The sequence below is a fragment of the Anabrus simplex genome, chromosome 2 (assembly GCF_040414725.1).
Source record: "Anabrus simplex isolate iqAnaSimp1 chromosome 2, ASM4041472v1, whole genome shotgun sequence".
Taxonomy (NCBI): domain Eukaryota; kingdom Metazoa; phylum Arthropoda; class Insecta; order Orthoptera; family Tettigoniidae; genus Anabrus; species Anabrus simplex.
This window is the reverse complement of record NC_090266.1, coordinates 653,008,802-653,029,072: the sequence shown is the minus strand read 5'-3', so window position 1 is coordinate 653,029,072 and position 20,271 is coordinate 653,008,802. Positions and strand designations below refer to the sequence as shown.

Sequence of the window (20,271 nt, the reverse complement as noted above, 5' to 3'; positions counted from 1 at the left end):
TAACAAATTCTCGGCCTCATCCTAGGTGACAGTGACGTCATCCTCTTCGTTACGTCAACCAATCACCACTATAAGCAATGGAGTATGGCGTCTAAAACAGTATTTCTTGTTATAAAAGTAAATGTACTTCTAGGGGCAGGCGGGATGGTCTCTGGTGGGCGTATTGAACTCATCTCTCTTCCACGATCATTGTAAGGTAAACTTGGAAACATTTCAAGTAACATTCTGTGTAATAATTCTTGAGTACCGGTTTCTATATTTTTACCCTGGTTTGCATGTTACAGAAACAGGTATATTGTGAACAAGATCTTGATTCCAAGTATCATTACTAGAGTTCTCACCCACTCATGCTGCATTCTGGTTTTATCCTGTAGTTTTGATTGGCACTATCACTTCGGAACTGAAATTGTAACCACTTTCATCACTGTCAGTTGAAGAAGAAGAAGTATTTTCACTCTCCAGAGAATCATTTTCACTTTCAACATCACTACACTTGAAAGTACACAGTAGACAATGCTCTTTCGGAAATGTACCAACAAGTACAGCTGCCTGACTAGTACTGGGAAAGTACAGATCACCTGACGAGGAGAGAGAGAGCAAGTGAGAGGAACACATCCTTCCACTACGACAGTCAAGCTTCTGAGCGCACCTTCTTCTTATTCTTATTCCATGAAGCATTATCTCACTTTGAAGTCTTAACCCATTGCCATACTTTAGCAGAACTTTCCGTCCTGTGACCCTAGGAGGTAACGTACTTTGACGGACATTATCGCGGTTAGCTGGTCAGAGATATTTATTCAGTTTGTTTTTCAGCCTACCCGATTGATGTCAGATGATACCTGAAGCTATTTTCTCTGTGTAAATAGTAACTCGGAGCTGAAATACGAAAAATAAAAAGCACCTCAGTTTGCTGCTAGTTGTAAACAATCATGGCGGCATTCAGGCGCGGCATGGGTAACACAGAGAAAATAGCTTCAGGTAACATCTGACATCAATCGGGTAGGCTGCAAAACAAACTGAATAAATCTCTCTGACCAGCTACCCGTGATAGTGTCCGTCAAAGTATGTTACCTCCTACGGTCGCATGACGGAAGGTTCCGCTAAAGTATGGCAATGGGTTAAGACTTCAAAGTGATATAATGCTTCATGGAATAAGAATAAGAAGAAAGTGCACTCAGAAGCTTGACTGTCGTAGTGGAAGGACGTGTTCCTCTCACTTGCTCTCTCTCTCCTCGCCAGGCAATCTCTACTTTCCCAGTACTAGTCAGGCAGCTGTACTTGTTGGTACATTTCCAAAAGAGCATTGTCTACTGTGTACTTTCAAGTACGCAGTATGAACTTGTCAGGAAGCACCTTTTAGTGCTATTTCTTTTTCAGGTTTTTATTGCAGGAAGCAACAGGAATGATGGAACTGCGAGACGACCTACCAGAGAACTTCAACGAAGCAGTGGGGAAGATTATTCACTGGGTCTACCACAGGACCGTTCGCCGGGCTGAGTGGCTCAGACGGTTAAGGCACTGGCCTTCTAACCCCAACTTGGCAGGTTCGATCCTGGCTCAGTCCGGTGGTATTTGAAGGTGCTCAAATACGACAGCCCTGTGTCAGTAGATTTACTGGCACGTAAAAGAACTCCTGCGGAACTAAATTCCGGCACCTCGGCATCTCCGAAGAACTTAAAAAGTAGTTAGTGGGACGTAAAGCAAATAACATTATTCTTACAGGACCGTTCCACTGAACATGGCCCTCCCTGCTCTATTGGTGCAGTACCGACCGGGTAGCGACCCCTACAGGGACGCATACCTCATCATTGACCTCCTCACTAGGCTAGAGGGGACTGCAGGGAAGGACCTCTCTACCAACGACATCATGGAATCCTGAACTGGGCGATAATCATTCACCCCATGGACCCAGGCCAGATCAGCCGCTACGAGAGGAGCTTTTCTCTTTACTTTCAGGTCACCCGAATACCAGGATCGAGAAGCTGTCCTACCGGCATCGGCAGCCAGGAAACAGCCACCCAGATGTCACAGGGGACATCTACAGTCGGGACGCAGACAGCCAGGAGGCAGAGGCACAAGCAGGTGGGAACGGACCCACGCTTCTTGGAGGACTGAGGATGATGGCAGCGCTCCCGAGTGCTGCGATGGTGCGACCTAGGTTGATTTGCTGTACTTCACAAAGTACACGCAGACCAACAAGGCCGCCAACCAGGAATGTCCACCATCTGCCCGGGCCACCCAGGGAAGGCCAACCACCCGGGCACAGACCAGGAAGGCAACGGACGGCAGAATGCGGCATGGACACGGACGCCCCTGGGCGTTCACAGGCTGTTACCCAGGCCCGGCCTGCTACCACCTCGTTCACGATGCAAACAACCATATGCACCCTACAGGACAGGGAATGCACAGAGATGCCAGCAACAAGTGACGACGACGCCAGCCAGGAGAGAGAAGACGGCCCTGCAGCGGGGCCACCCGCCACACCACGGTCACCAGGCCAGGAAGAGGAACTCCCCCAGGACGTGACCTCTTCCCCTGTCGAGAAGAGACCACCACTGCCAGGAAGCAGATGCCGTCCCCAGACCAGGAGGGAGAAGAAGAAGAAGACGACAACGATGTCAGTCCACCAGGAGAGGGCCAACCAGCTGCAACCCAGGACTGCTACAGGGAAGGCAGCCAAATGAGGAGCCAATCAGGAGTGGACCTCAACGTGTAACGGCAGACAGGTGAGAACAGAACGTCCCCCTCAGCAGCTCTTGCAGTGTTTCCGCTGTTTGAGGTGGGGCCACCGTCAGGTCATCTGTGGGCTTCAAGTGAGGTGCAACCACTGTGGTTGTGATCATCATTACACAGCCTGCGCTACACTTAGGGAGGCGTCGGTGTGCGCCAACTGCACGGGGGGCCACACAGCCATGGTGCGGGCAGACGGGAAAGAGGCCCGGCGCCATGTTCTGCATCCATCCAGCAGGTCTCTGCCTCGCCGGGCTTGGCCTCATTCTTCGGGATTGGAGACTGGGTACGAGGGACTCCAGGGGAGTTGGGCGGTGCGACAGGCCCTAGTGGCTATTGCCGCATGGCTTGGCAACCGGCAAGACCTGCGCTAGTCACAGCAGTGCCCAGAAGGACTGGACTGATCCCCTGAATAACTGGAGTGGCAAGGAATAGGCTTATGATTTGTGCATGATACCTATTCCCAACTATCGCAATTACCTGGACCTCTCAAGAACTATATCCTTGCATGTGCTATCTACAAAATGTCAGGTTTTACATGCAGGCATCTTTCTATTTCTGCCTATGTGATTTTGTCCTGACCGTTATTACCCGATTACATCACTATTGATACCCATCACCACATCTGGCCTGGTAACATGCTGAGCATGGGGACAGGCAGATACTCCTGTAGTATCACACTCCCACTCCTCCCTGCTATCTTTCTCTTCTTAGAACTAATAACCTGTCAGAGACAATGTAGAATAGAGTCGATTGCCACGTGGGGGGAGCGAGCATTGCCCCCCCCCCCAAAAAAAAATAAGTAGGAAAAAAAACTCATCCTCTAATATCTTACCAATTGCGTAGACTGCAACATCTCCCCCACCATGCAATGCTTCATCTGTTAATATAGCTGCTTGCTGATGATACTCGAAACTGGTGTAATCTTCTTGGAGAGGATTCTGGCGTACCACTTTGTTTTTCTCATTTATTGTGTATTTGAAGGCATACATATCTCCAGTAGCATAATTTAGTGATGTATATGGTATTTTATCTATTTTGGAGTTTCCAGCCAATCCTGAAAAGAGAAAGAATTTCTACTCAATATATTTAGTGATGGATAGAAAGGGCTAGAAATATGGGTTAAGAACAGATATAAATGTACAGCTGTCTATCTGTCATGGCTCTCAACCTTTTCTTATGTACTGGTATATTGTGATGTCTAAACTATGTTAAATGTCAAGTTTGTGACAGGACAGTCCTCTTCATATTCGTTGCTGTTGGTATCTCTTTTTTCTTTCACTGTGTTCATGTTCCAAGTGAACAGTGCTTCATGTGCCAACTACCAAGTTAAAGATATCCCCTGCCCCCATGTCTGTAACATTCTGTTTCTCTGAAAACTCTCTTTGAGCTGGTGTATTGTGTTGTTAATATTATAACAATTTACTTTACGTCGAACTGACACAGATAGGTTATATGGCAACAATGGGACAAGAAAGGGCTAGGAGCAGCAAGGAAGCAACCATGGACTTGAAAAGGTACAGCCGCAATATTTACCTGGTATAATAATGTGAAACCAATGAAAACCATCTTCAAGGCTAGCAACAGTGCAGCTCTGTTGTGTGCCTGCAATTGATTGACTTTTGCTGTTCCTTAGGATGCTGCGTGCACAAAGTTCTTCAAACTATCATTTTGAGGCAAGCATCAAGGTAACATGTCCCTGTTCTTCCATACTTCTGCTCATCAGGTTGAAGACTAGAAAACTGCAGATATTCATTGTTCTATTTAATGACCATGCCATTTTATTGTCCAAGAATTCTTCCTCGAACTGGTCCTCTATTTAATTGTGATAGTTGGTACATCTATAAGCCACTGTCTCACTGGCTGATGTCATCAATAATTCCTATCTCTTGCCCATTTCAACAAGCATTTTCATCTGTACTGAACTGGATTCACAGACTCTGTTAATGGCTTGTAATTCTGTTACATGTCAAGCTGTAAAACTGAACTCTAATATACGGTATGTTACAAACATATGCAATGGGAAGCGTTTTAGCCTTGAGAGGTTTCTCAGAATTATCCACTCAAGTGGCTGTCATGTTGTTGAGTTACCTCACCTGCTCAATGTGCTATGCTCTGTGGAAAATTTCACTACGTTAAATATCACTAGCCGGCCCCGTGGTGTAGGGGTAGCATGCCTGCCTCTTACCCGGAGGCCCCAGGTTTGATTCCCGGCCAGTTCAGGGATTTTTACCTGGACCTGAGGGGTGGTTCGAGGCCCACTCAGCCCATGTGATTAGAATTGAGGAGCTATCTGACAGTGAGATAGTGGCCCCGGTCTAGAAAGCTAATAATAACGGCCGAGAGGATTCGTTGTGCTGACCACATGACACCTCGTAATCTGCAGGCCTTCAGGCTGAGCAGCGGTCGCTTGGTAGGCCAAAGCCCTTCAAGGGCTGTAGTGCCATGGGGTTGGTTGGTAAATATCACTAGCATCGGGTCAAAATATTTTTACTCCATAAAAATGACCGCAATGGAATCAGCTTCCCATTTGACACAGACTAGAGTGGTAACTTCAGTATACAGTAGACTCTTGATTATCTCTGGTAATTTTGAGTAGAGAAACTGTGGATAATGGGCAAATGAGGTGAAAAAGGTATTGATGTGAAGTAATTTGCTACATTAAAATACACTGACTGACAGAGCAAATGCAACACCAAGAAGGAGTGGTCAGAACTTTATGCCAATTGCAGGGTAGACTAACGTCACTGAGGTATGCTCATGATGTGAAATGCGCCGCTGTGCTGCGCACGTAGCGAACGATAAATGGGACACGCGTTGGTGAATGGCCCACTTCGTACCGTGATTTCTCAGCCGACAGTCATTGTAGAACGTGTTGTCGTGAGCCACAGGACACGTGTATAGCTAAGAATGCCAGGCCGCCGTCAACGGAGGCATTTCCAGCAGACAGACGACTTTACGAGGGGTATGGTGATCGGGCTGAGAAGGGCAGGTTGGTCGCTTCGTCAAATCGCAGCCGATACCCATAGGGATGTGTCCACGGTGCAGCGCCTGTGGCGAAGATGTTTGGCGCAGGGACATGTGGCACGTGCGAGGGGTCCAGGCGCAGCCCGAGTGACGTCAGCACGCGAGGATCGGCGCATCCGCCGCCAAGCGGTGGCAGCCCCACACGCCACGTCAACCGCCATTCTTCAGCATGTGCAAGACACCCTGGCTGTTCCAATATCGACCAGAACAATTTCCCGTCGATTGGTTGAAGGAGGCCTGCACTCCCGGCGTCCGCTCAGAAGACTACCATTGACTCCACAGCATAGATGTGCACGCCTGGCATGGTGCCGGGCTAGAGCGACTTGGATGAGGGAATGGCGGAACGTCGTGTTCTCCGATGAGTCACGCTTCTGTTCTGTCAGTGATAGTCACCGCAGACGAGTGTGGCGTCGGCGTGGAGAAAGATCAAATCCGGCAGTAACTGTGGAGCGCCCTACCGCTAGACAACGCGGCATCATGGTTTGGGGCGCTATTGCGTATGATTCCACGTCACCTCTAGTGCGTATTCAAGGCACGTTAAATGCCCACCGCTACGTGCAGCATGTGCTGCGGCCGGTGGCACTCCCGTACCTTCAGGGGCTGCCCAATGCTCTGTTTCAGCAGGATAATGCCCGCCCACACACTGCTCGCATCTCCCAACAGGCTCTACGAGGTGTACAGATGCTTCCGTGGCCAGCGTACTCTCCGGATCTCTCACCAATCAAACACGTGTGGGATCTCATTGGACGCCATTTGCAAACTCTGCCCCAGCCTCGTACGGACGACCAACTGTGGCAAAAGCTTGACAGAGAATGGAGAACCATCCCTCAGGACACCATCCGCACTCTTATTGACTCTGTACCTCGACGTGTTTCTGCGTGCATCGCCGCTCGCGGTGGTCCTACATCCTACTGAGTCGATGCCATGCGCATTGTGTAACCTGCATATCGGTTTGAAATAAACATCAATTATTCGTCCGTGCCGTCTCTGTTTTTTTCCCAACTTTCATCCCTTTCGAACCACTCCTTCTTGGTGTTGCATTTGCTCTGTCAGTCAGTGTACTATTGAGTTAAATGATTTTAATATACAGTATCTAATGATTGCCTAAATCTCATTAGCCCACCAGATGATCACCAGGTGATGCATTAAATTGCCTTCCATTTTAAATATTTTGAAGAAGAAAAGCATTGCACCTGTTTGGTACGTAGCATACCAGATACTTGTTTACCTTCTGGTCAGAAAGATCACAATATGAAGATAAAGTTGGAATTCAAGAGGACAAATTGGGGCAAATATTCATTTATAATAAGGGGAGTTAGGGATTGGAATAACTTACCAAGGGAGATGTTCAATAAACTTCCAATTTCTTTGAAATCATTTAAGAAAAGGCTAGGAAAACAACAGATAGGGAATCTGCTATCTGGGCGATTGTCCTAAGTGCAGATCAGTAGCGACTGATTTTGATTTGATTTTTTGATTTGACATCCAGTTCTGTGTAGGTAGATATTTTCATTGTTTTCTGCTTAGTCATGTCTGTCATGAACTGGAGATACTCACAAAACTTGTAATATTGCCTTTGATCTTTGATACCCTAGGTCATAGTCAATCAATAAATCAATGATTTGTATTTAGGGCTGTCACCCAGGTAGCAGATTCCATCAATCATTTCCCTTGATAAATTATTCCAGTCCCTTTCTCCTCGTCCTATAAATGAATGTTTATTTCACCCACGCTGTAAGTTGAAGACAGGCGTTGTGTCTTCAAGTTTGGACACTATTTCCGTTGTATCATTAACCGTACAAATTTATGATTTTATTAAAATATAGCCTCGGCACTAACAGAAGCCAATGAACATTCTGACTCCAATAGTCAAGTCTATCTGGCATTTTGAGTTTTAAATATTAATTCTTATTCTCTCAAGTAATACACAGTAAGTTGCTTCACTTCCAGTTGGCTCATAATTATCTTTATGTAAACAATCAATAAGATAAGAGGCTGGTTTCCAATTACAACTTACTGCCAAAAGCTTATTGATGTCTCACATAGTATTTCTCATTATGTCACAATGATTTCCTCACTATGTCACAATAAGCCTGCATACATGTCTGACTAATTTTTTGTTGTAAGATATGGACATCATATGTCACCCTTGTCAAAAACATATTTGTAAGATGTTGACACGTGAAACCAGTTTGACAATACTATATAAGACAGAGAAGATAAGCTGTAATCAACTAGTCGCTAACCACGATTTGTTCACGAAACATCATCTTGCTTCACATTTCTACATCAGGGTCTAAACTCTGGACCCTGAAATTTGGATTGGCATGGATTTTAGATTATTGTATTTAATGGCAGGCTGTTATATCTTATTCGAAATAACTAACATCAACTTGACTTCACATTTTTTTTTGGACTGAATACCACACAGCGCGATAGTGAACTTTCACATATCTGATAGCTTTACAATACAGAATAAATATACAGCTAAGCTACAAAAACTAAATTGATGGCCTGTCCAGGATAGCTAATGGTTATCCAGCCAGATAGTAACTAGTACAGCATTCTGATAATCTCACAAGGAGACTTTTTGTCACTCTACTAGCAACACTAAACAGCCAATATAATCTACGAGTAAGGTAGCAAAGTATTACCGACAACTTCACAGGAAGCTTTTCATAACTCTACTAGTGACACCAAATTAGCTGTTCACAATATTGACGTAATTCAACAAAAATAAGCCAGGTTGCTCAGAAGGAAGTAGAACAACAACTCCGCCAAGGGATTTTCGACTATACCATTATCATAGACTGTTGGAGGCGAGCAACAACTCCTCAAGTAAAGGGCCTTTCAACACAGGCACCTACTGACAACGCCTATCAACCATGTGGAACTGACAATGCTGACCAGGTGCTTTTCAGACCATCATGATGAGCAGAGAAGACCAAATTACTATCACAGTTCATGCAGGATGTAGTCAACGATGATCATCTTTTCATGTCTGTAAATCTGCTCCAAAATTATACCTTATTTTGTGAGCCTTGATAATGTTAACCAGCCCAGTTCATTTTAAATACAAAGCAGAAGTCATTAAACATTAATAATAACTATTCTTGCCTCTCAAACAATGATGATCTTTGAATAAAAAACAAGTTAAATAATAATTAACAAATTAATTATTCATAATAACAAATTAAAATTGGTCCTAGGAATCAACCTAAGAGGAGACTTTGTGGCTCTGGGCAAATGGGAGTGAAATGCATTGCTGCTAGTCGTCTGCAACATTCATATATTGGATTCAGCAAGAGAATCCAACTAGCCTCTTTCATGCCAACTCCAGCACATAACCTGCACGAGGTGCCCCTGCTAAGCTGAGCAACCTAGTGGAAGGTAACCAACCCCAGCGGGAAACTGGGTCAGTGAATAGATCGGTGTTGAGGGCTTGATGGCTCACAACCTTGATAGTTAACAACTCGTTACCTTTGGGTAACCATACAAAATCATTTTGTAATTGTATACATGGAGCAAACAATAAAAAGGATTCTGGGAAGCCTGCACCCTCATGTAAGAAGAAGAAACATTAACTACTTGGCAATGATCAATATCAATTCCCTCCTTAAGACAGATAAACACCAAGCTCGATAGCTGCAGTCGTTTAAGTGCAGCCAGTATCCAGTATTCGGGAGATAGTAGGTTCGAACCCCACTGTCGGCAGCCCTGAAAATGGTTTTCCGTGGTTTCCCATTTTCACACCAGGCAAATGCTGGGGCTTTACCTTAATTAAGGCCACGGCCGCTTCCTTCTCACTCCTAGCCCTTTCCTGTCCCATCGTCGCCGTAAGACCTATCTGTGTCGGTGCGACGTAAAACAACTAGCAAAAAAAAAAAAAAAAAAAAAAGACAGATAAACAAAAACATATCTTAGATATCCTAACGAAATATATCATTCAGATAACAGCAATGCAAGAGACTAGGTTTATAGATGAAGAAGTGATGGAATCATAGAGCTATAGGATCTATGAGGGAAATCCAGGTCAGAGAGTGATGAAAAATATGCCACATCTGGGCATGGGTTTCATAGTCAACAACAAAATTATCAACTCTGTCATCTCCTTCTCATCTCTTAATGAAAGAACATCCACTTTAAACTTCAGAACTCTCAACAAGGTATACACGATTGTCAACTTCCATGCACCAACAAATGATACCAACAGAAAAGTTATAAAATTGGTTGAAAAATTCTGGAGAGATCTGGGAGAGATAATGGACAGGATACTGAAACCTCACACAACAATCCTAATGGGGGACTTCAATACCCAAACCGGGAAAGAGCGAAAATTCAAGACCATAGTTGGGGAATATCTAGCCCACAAGAGAACCAACAGAAATGGAGAGCGACTGATCGATCTATGCAGAAACAGCATTCTAGTCCTTAAGTCCACTCCTTTTAAATGCCTGCCCGGGAAAGCAAAGACATGGAGGTGTCCGAACTCCATTTTAGGGGAGTTCCAACTTGACCACATCACCATTAGCAGAATAAATAACAAAGTGCTAAATGTCAATGTCCTAAGAAGTGCAAATATTGACTCAGACCATTACTTGTCTATGGTCAAAATTAATTTCATTCCAATCACAAGGCATAGAGATGCAAGCTGCAGAAAGTCGACAATTCCAAGATTCAATGCGACCCTGTTGAAAGATACTGGTGACTACACCAAGACCTTAACTGTCAATAAGGAGAATAAGTATTGGCCAAAACTGTAGAAGGCAATATTAGATGCAGCCACAAAAACCATCCCATTAACTAGAAGAAACAAAGATCCACGGTGGACCATAGCATGTGACAATGTAATTATAGAGAGAAGGCAAGCATGGCAAAAGTGGAACAGTAATAAGAGCAATGCTAATTACACAAACTTCTTAACAGCTGGGAAATCCACTGCCAGAATCATCAGAAGCACTAAGAGGCAATACAATAAGGACATTATCAAACAAGCAGAAAAAGACATTCAAAGGAACAATATGCATGAACATGCGTGGGTAGGGGATAGGGATCTGCGCTCAGATGGCCTTCACTTAAAACCGCAGTGGTACATACAGTATAAGTTACGAAATTTGTTTGGAAGGGTTATAGAGAGGTACACTCAGGGAAACGGGATGGTCTAGGGCAGGGGCGGCTTTTCAGGTGAAGTAGGTGAAGTGCCACTTCACCACTTATTTTTACCATAATGAACTACTTAAATTTATTTTTCTTATGACATTTGTTGGTTTTATGGAAAGAAAATGTTTTATTGTACGGCGTTTGGAGCACCTCATCACCTGATGAGAACCAGGGGAACTCACAAAAGCGCCGGCTGTCGGCTACAGTGAGACTGAGTGAAGACGAGAGATTCCGCAGCTGCCTCTACCTCCCAAGTGCTCCCTCCTAGCGCTTGGCCTTGGCGGTTGCCATGACGACCGTGATGTCACCCGCGTACTTTCCACATAGCGGAATGTGCTAGTGAAGTTGTCGGAAGAGCGGAATGTTTCGTCTTCCCTGCGTCATCCTGTGTGATGTACGAGTACTTACGCATTGTGGTTCATTCATAGTGTTGTGCTGTTTTATTTAAATATGTATCATATTTATGACATAGTGTGCATTTTATTATAAACACCATTTTCACGTTGGAGAAACGAAGATCAGAATGAAGTTTTACGTTTTGATCGCCCTACTGAATCACTGCAAATTTGTGCTACAAAAGAAGTGAAACATTCCAGTAAATCTTACAATCTTAGTTTCAAACGATCGTGGTTTAAGGAATTTCCATGGTTATGCTCCTCTCCAGCTCTACAGAAGTTGTTTTGTTGGGCCTGCTTGCATTTTATCAATAAAAATAACGTTTGGAATAAAGAAGGATTTTCAGCCCTTTTGAACATAACACGTTCTTTACATAAGCACTGAGACTCTGCAAAACATAAAATACAGCAGCTAGATTTCAAGACATTGGAAACAAACCGAAATACGATCTCTGATGTCCTGAAGGAAAATGCCAGACTGTATATTGTAATTGTACAGTTCAGTGAAAATTTACATTTAAATAGGCTTTTCCTTCAGTTGGTAATTGATGCAGTGCTCTATTTAAGTAAGCAAGAACTAGCTTTTCGTGGTCATGACGAAACATTAAATTCAATAAATTGTGGTCACGTGCTGGACCCTCCGTCAGTCACAGGTACGAGGTATGAGTACAAAACAACCAAAAAAACATGTAATTCCTAAATCTTGTCCTCCTCTGTGGTGTAGTGGTTAGTGTGATTAGCTGCCACCCCGGAGGCCCGGGTTCGATTCCCGGCTCTGCCACGAAATTTTAAAAGTGGTACGAGTGCTGAAACGGGGTCCACTCAGCCTCGGGAGATCAACTGAGTAGAGGTGGGCCCGATTCCCACCTCAGCCATCCTGGAAGTGGTTTTCCGTGGTTTCTCACTTCTCCTCCACGCAAATGCCGGGATGGTACCTAACTTAAGGCCACGGCTGCTTCCTCCCCTCTTCCTTGTCTATCCCTTCCAATCTTCCCATCCTCACCAAGGCCCCTGTTCAGCATAGCAGGTGAGGCCGCCTGGGCGAGGTACTGGTCATCCTCCCCAGTTTTATCTCCCAACCCAGAGTCTGAAGCTCCAGGACACTGTCCTTGAAGCGGTACCCTGGAGGATAAGCAGATTAAGAAAGAAAGAAAGAATTTCCTAAATCTGTCGCTCGAAACCGAACGGGTAATAGCTCTTCACCATACTTTACAGCCACGAACCGCCACTGGTCTTGGGAGCGATGATAAGGGTACAGGGATCTGGAAGTCAAGAAGTATGGATGACATAAAAATGTTAGTGTTGAACTGTAGAAGTATTGTAAAGGAAGGAGGCATTGACCTAATGCCCATGCAACATGTCACACATGACAGGAGTATTTAGATATGATCTTAATGTATGAAGAAGTACAACACATCACTAGAAAAGCTGCTCAAGTGTACACAAAATGATATCCGTAATGAAGGGCTCCATACACAAGTACAATTTTAGTAGCCATACAGAGAATAGCCAACTCGGGGAATGTAATAGCCACTCTTGCCCCTATTGGACATGACGTACTCTTTGTGCGCAGGAGAGAATATTACAACTTGTAGAAAAGGATCCCAGCAGGAGTAGTCAATGAAACACAGCCTTGGCACGAGTGTCCCATTGAACCATCTTACGAGCATTAAGGAAAGATTTGTAATATCCATACCATCTGCAGCATGTGTAATGATTACTGGAAAGAGATTGTCAACCGTGGGGAGTATTTTGTGAATGGATACTTAGTCAACCCGCAAACTTCATGCAGCGCGCTTTGTATAATAATGAGGCATGTTTTATGAAGGGTGCATCTTCAGTTTTCCTCAATATGCACATTTGGTTAGAGGGAAATCCTCACACTGTAAGAAGATCTTATCACCAGATGAGGTTTTAAAGACATCAATATTCCTCTTGAAATGAGATGAAATGTGGTTCCAGCATGATAAAGCACTCATGCACATCATCAGTGCAGTGCACTCTACCTGTGTGAAACCTTTCCTCTATATTGCATGTGATAAATTTCATATTTGAGCCCATATTGTCAAAAAGTATTAACTTGTCAAAATCTTAACAAGAAATGTTCCACCTTTATAATACCATAATCGTCTTTATTAATAAGACTACGTTAAACTATATTGAAGATTCATTTTCGTCCCTCTTTCAGGACATCTTCAGTCACACAAGAAATCTTTGAAAATATGGTAAGGACACAATAAAATCAGTGGATAAAAGGTCTATGAATCTTGTGATGTGGCGTATTAGTGTCTTGTCAATCTTGAGTCATAAAATAACATAAACATGAATACGATGTGAATCACAAAGTCCAGTTATTGCACGGGTTAAAATATTGTTGCTTGCATGGAATTGAACAAATGTAATACAACATGAGTAGCTATGCAAAATAAATTAATCATGTAGTTATCCCAGTATTGTGAACATATTGAACACGTTGTTTACATGTGTACATAGACAATGCAAGATTAATGCCACATTAAAGTAGTCTCTTGCAATGAATAGAAGAAAGGTGGACTTACGTTGAATAACACAAGTTAATCTTGGCTAATGATGTTGGCAAAATGGGCCTAAAAAGGAAGGAAATATAAATGAACTAAAGAAAAAGTGCAATAATAATAATAATAATAATAATAATAATAATAATAATAATAATAATAATAATAATAATAATAATAATATCGTGTGGCTATTTCTAGCCGAGTGCAGCCCTTGTAAGGCATACCCTCCGATGAGGGTGGGTGGCATCTGCCATGTGTAGGTAACTGCGTGTTATTGTGGTTTTTTTTTTTCGTGTGGCTATTTCTAGCCGAGTGCAGCCCTTGTAAGGCAGACCCTCCGATGAGGGTGGGCGGCATCTGCCATTTGTAGGTAATTGCGTGTTATTGTGGTGGAGGATTGTGTTATGTGTGGTGTGTGAGTTGCAGGGATGTTGGGGAAAGCACAAACACCCAGCCCCCGGGCCATTGGAAATAACCAATCGAGGTTAAAATCCCCGACCCGGCCGGGAATCGAACCCGGGACCCTCTGAACCGAAGGCCAGTACGCTAACCATTCGGCCAACGAGTCGGATGTTATTGTGGTGGAGGATAGTGTTATGTGTGGTGTGTGAGTTGCAGGGATGTTGGGGACAGCACAAACACCCAGCCCCCGGGCCACTGGAATTAACCAATGAAGGTTAAAATCCCCGACCCTGCCGGGAATCGAACCCGGGACCCTCTGAACTGAAGGCCAGTACGCTGACCATTCAGCCAATGAGTCGGACAATAAGTGCAAAGTAAACTGAAAAGTAAATTGTGTTCACAGATATGAAGTTTTGAAGCTTCCACCTAATCAATACTTTATTTATGTATTGTTATTTTACAGTACGGGTTTCGACCTTGTGAAGGTTATCTTCAGCTGACTAATACAACATGTAATTAAAACATCACTGACACAATCAGAATGTCACATAGTATAGGTACATTGTCAATTTGCAAATATTCTTCGTCCTAGCTGCGATCATCTACGTTAATGATATGAGAAATAAAAACTTAGCATTACTATTATGTACATGGATGATATATGTTTTTAAAATACAATGTTCTTAAATTATAAATGTTCACTATCCCACATTGAAACTTATAGCCAGATGGAATAAAACATTTTGAGGCACAAATGAGTTCATATGGCATATTGTACTTACGTAACTATGTTATATCATATGATCAGCTGTATTTGTCTACTGATGGTATGATGGTGTAAGTTTCTTGTAGTAATGTAAACGCTTATGTTGAAGTCAAGGTGGCTGTCTGGTATCTGATGATGAGGGACTTCGTCGATCTATGTTTGAATGCTTGCAGTCCATGTTAAAATTTTATAATTTTACCATAAAACTTAGTAGAGTTTGTGTACAATTATGGATAGATAGTTAGTCTTACAACGTGCTTCCCTTTATTTTATCTATTTTGTTAAAATGTCATTACATGTTGCTTGATTAGCATGAAAGCTCCTTCTTCACTTTGTGTTGTTGGACATATTTAGTATCTGTAAAAATATAAAATGAAGTGTAAGAAATTTATGCCTGCCAAGTTGGAATGTCTATTCATCGTGGGATAGGTGTGCATGTACTTACTGCTGTTGTTGACTCTTGGTATTTTAGACATTCTACACTCCACATAAGTTAGGACTGATTATGTTCTAAATTGTAATTAAGAAAAGTATACTTTATCACTAGTTTCCACCATCATCTGTTCTGTCCATATATGTTAAATGTTTTCTAGTGTGTTCGTTTTAAGATGTCATGATGTTAAAAAGGTTATGAACTGTAAACTTTATATCTTACAAAGATTGTTAAGGTCCAAGACCAATGACTTTAAGGTTGAGTTAAGGCTAACGATGCCCCTGATAGAGGGTGAAACATGTAGCTAATAAGACTCTATAGTATTATGTAAATGTTTAACGATAAGATTCTTGGTATGTATTGAATAGATGGTCTTATTAAATATTCTTGTAATATTCTTGATATATGGTCAACTTCAATACGGAACAAATATGAGAGTTGTAACTTGTAAGTGGTATGTTTCGAGCTGTCAGCGGAGAGATGGCGTGGAGTGACATTAGTAGACAAATAAGTTTGAGTGGTGTCTTAAAAAGTAGGAAAGATCACAATATGAAGATAAAGTTGGAATTCAAGTGGACAAATTGGGGAAAATATTTGTTTATAGGAAGGGGAGTTAGGGATTGGAATAAATTACCAAGGGAGATGTTCAATTATATTCCCAATTTCTTTGAAATCATTTAAAAGGCTAAGAAACCAACAGAGAGGGAATCTGCCAACTGGGCAAGTGCCCTAAATGCAGATCAGTAGATTGATTGATTGATTGATTGATTGATTGATTGATTGATTGATTGATTGATTGATTGATTGATTGATTGATTGATTGATTGATTGATTGATTGATTGATTGATTGATTGATTGATTGATTGATTGATTGATTGATTGATTGATTGATTGATTGATTGATTGATTGATTGATTGAATTCTCTTGTGTCTTTCTATGCTAGTATGACAAAACATTCTTATTTTGAACAGATTTAAAAAAATTAGGGACGAGTCTCTCTTTGAGACAGTTTTTTTAAGAAATGAATGTCCTTAACTATTTTCACAATTTTGGTCTTTAGATTTAAATATTTGTTTGCTCTATCTGCCTGGCTGGCATCAACATTGCATGTAATAAATTTCATATTTGAGCCCGTATTGTCAAAAAGTATTAATTTGTCAAAATCTTAACAACAAATGTTTCACCTTTACAATACCATAATCATCTTTATTAATAAGACATATTGTACATGTTGCTGACATGTCTACATAAACAGTGCAAGATTAATGCCACATTAAATTAGCCTCTTGCAATGAGTTGAAGGAGCAATAGTAAGAGGAAGGTCAAGTGACTGTGTGACCTAAGAGTAGAACCGCTCCTAATTTAGACTTATGCCAAGTTGTGAGAAAATGACTGAACAGAATATGAAGGTTATGATTAAAGTGCTATTGTATGGGCTGTGATTAATTTTATTCATGCTAGTTTAAATACTAGTTTAGGGGAAAGTCAAGAAATTTAATTCTCGCATATTCATGTTATTAACGGTTCTATCGTAAAATACTACCTAATAAAAGTTGTAGAAAATACAATTTGCAATAATTTCAGTCTTATGTTTTCTCATACTGACTATGATAACAGAGATAATTACACATTTAGACGTTTGATGAGTTGTGCAGTCCATTCTGCAGATCCACGTATGTGAACGCGTTCGTATACCCAGATATAACTTAAAGTGCGCTCTTGAAAGAACTCTCTCTCAGCTGTCAGCATTTAAAATACGTGCTCCCTGTATCAAAACATACTGCCATCTTTAACTCAAATGCAATCTATCAGTTGTCAACATTCAAAATATACGTGCTCCCATTTACATCCTATCGTCATCTTTGACATGAAGTATCCTCTCTCATCTGTCAACTTCAGAATGTGTGCACTCTTTAACAGCTGTCATCATTCAAAACATACTGCCATCTGTATTTCTTCAAAATAAGCTCCTCTTGCATACTGTCACATGCTCTTGAGCGATAAACAAATGAATTCTTCCTGCATGTGCTGTGCTTTCTAGGAACAAACTAGTGAACTCTTTCTGCCATCTGTCAACAAACAAATGAACACAAGGAACTCTTATTTCCCCTCCACACTACCATCTTATGAACTGTACTGCCATCTATAGACCCTCTACCTTCCCATACAGCTACCTAGTGCACTCTGTATCCTCTACTATTCAGATTGAGCAGAGTGACCACTGCTGGTCACCAGCAGTCCACCCCATTGGGTATTAAGCCTGAGGAGGAGGACAGCTAAGGGCAGCTAAGGAAACTGGCAATTTCTTGGTGGACCAAGAGATGGTCCAAGGGGAGATCCCTCTCTCTCCCAAAATTTTGGTGGAGCTAAGGACGGTCCATGGTGAACCCCTCCAAAACTGGTCACTAATTTGACCGATGGGCTCTTCCATGGAGCCTGCGAGGTTAGGTTAGGTTATAAGGTCACGACCTTAGTGACGTCATGATGTTGTCAGACATCACTGACCTTTGCTAACACTGCATCGATCAAAACTGCTGACTCAGCAAAATTCAAATGTCCGCCATGGTTCAGAACTGCCTTTTCCCTACTACTTACTAGGATGAGTAATTACTGTAAAAACAAAAATGCCCACAGGTATATTCCCATCCTCCTATTACTGTGGCAGATAATTGAAAATTCTGCAAAGGTCTCTATTTTATGCAGTATTTCTACATTTTCTCGTGTCTTAAATCATTTTAAAGAGAATTTTAACAAAGATTTGAGATTTAGAAACCTGTCTCATTCCAAGCCACTTGAAAATTATCACTTGGCTGACCTTGGTGGTGAGCCATATCAGTCATTTCTCCTTCCACCTGCAAATATCACCTATCAAATTCATTTCTGGAAGAAAGATTGTTATGGCATGCAAAATGTTCTCAAAATGATTACCAACTATACTGGCTCCTCGCTCTGGATAACCACTGATAGACAGCGTGTGGGTGTGGTCACTGGTCACAATGATAAGAGTGTCGGATTGTACCCCAGTACTGTCCACAGCTACACGTACAGCAGCATCCATCTCCTTTATTTCATTGAGGGCGTGTCGAGCAAGACCTCGGTGATGAGCCACGTCAATCAATCCTCCCTCCACCTGCAATCATCACCTACCAAAGTAAGAAAGAAAAATAAAGTAAGGAAGGGTAAATACAGTACAATACATCATGTAATAATCAAAAGATTATGTGTAGTTTTAAACATTACCCTGTTACATAGGTGAAAAATCCTATACAATTCTCTGTAAAAGCACTTTGATATTATAGAAGTCCTACAAATTTTTGTCACTCCTTTCCTAACATCATTAGTCATCTTCTGGCACTCAAAACATATATAAGCAATATCTTTATTAAACAGGAGAAAAATGATTTTTTGAAATCACAAATTAAATTCTTTATTGAATATTGCTGTTGACAGTACATGAGCAGACAACGGATTTGTATGCAAATGCATATTTTGTTTACCAATATATAGACCTCCAAAACCAACAAGGAGGTGCATATGAAATTGAAACTGGATGAATAATTAAGTTTTAATAATAATAATAATAATAATAATAATAATAATAATAATAATAATAATAATAATAATAATAATAATAATAATAATAATAATAATAATAATAATAATGTTACTGGCTTTACGTCCCACTAACTACTTTTATGGTTTTTGGAGATGCTGAGGTGCCAGAATTTTGTCTACAGTAGTTCTTTTACGTGCCAGTAAATCTACCGACACAAGGCTGACATATTTGAGCACCTTCAAATACCACCGGACTGAGCCAGGATCGATCCTGCTTCAATGGGGTCAGAAGGTCAGCACCTCAACCATCTGAGCCACTCAGCCCAGCAATTCAGTTTTAAGTTTAATATTGCATGTATATGCATATTTGCATATATCTGAGATTAGTGCATACATTTCAAATTTTGGATTTATTGTGCATGTTTTTGACTTTTATTATGTATATTTTAACATGTTTTACAGACAGTCTTCAACAAAATGTAAAGTAATTAATGCCGTGAACTCATTCAAGACACACTTACAAATCATACCAGAACCGATGAAGAAGTCAGAAACACATGGATTGTGTCTAGGTGATTCATTAGACTTTATGGAGAACGTGAAGCATGAAATAGAGCGTATCCCAGGAAACCTTGGACTCTGTCTGCACACAATATATGTCCTTAAACGAAATCTGGGCTAAGACAATTATTTGGCTGGAACTGATAATTTGGATCTACCAGAATGTTCAACACCTATACTCGCTCCCAAATTTAGGTACTGTCCTATCACATCTGTAGATGTAGAGAGATCATTTTCTGCATTGAAGCTAGTTTTAACTGACAAACACCACAGATTTATACCAGAAATCTTGGAGATGACTGTCGTAATTTACTGCAAAGCAAATTATGGACAGGAAGAGTAGGGTGTGCAGTGTAAAATGAAATAGGAAGATGTATTTAAGTGCGTTTCTTCACATTTGTATTCTTTTACACGGTTTTCTTACAAACTTACTATTTATGATTTATCATATAACGCACTGTGTCTTATCTAGGAGAAGTGTGCATATTGTTTTAACAGTGAACACTGATAGAGTGATACATCCCAAAAACATGCATGGATTGTTTGTAAGAGTGGATTGTTTCTTGTTCTTCATTCACCTTTTTATTCATGATCATGGTTTTATCTTTTGGTGTGAGTGAATCGCATGTAAAGGAATGTTATTTTTGCATTTCATACAAGTGTTCAATAGCATGAAAATAAGTGCATATTTAAATGCATATTT

The 20,271-nt window shown here is 41.5% G+C and overlaps 1 protein-coding gene across 1 annotated transcript in view; it reads right to left on the bottom strand.

The window, feature by feature from the left end:
* The window catches only part of Alp12 (Alkaline phosphatase 12), a 173,374-nt gene that overhangs the window by 18,703 nt on the left and 134,400 nt on the right, over positions 1-20,271 (bottom strand). Inside the window, exons 7-8 of the mRNA XM_067141137.2 lie at positions 18,381-18,582; positions 3,566-3,787 (exon numbers count right to left, since the gene is read on the bottom strand). Of these exons, the coding sequence (XP_066997238.1) occupies positions 3,566-3,787; positions 18,381-18,582 (424 nt within the window). The remainder of the gene's footprint in view (positions 1-3,565; positions 3,788-18,380; positions 18,583-20,271) is intronic.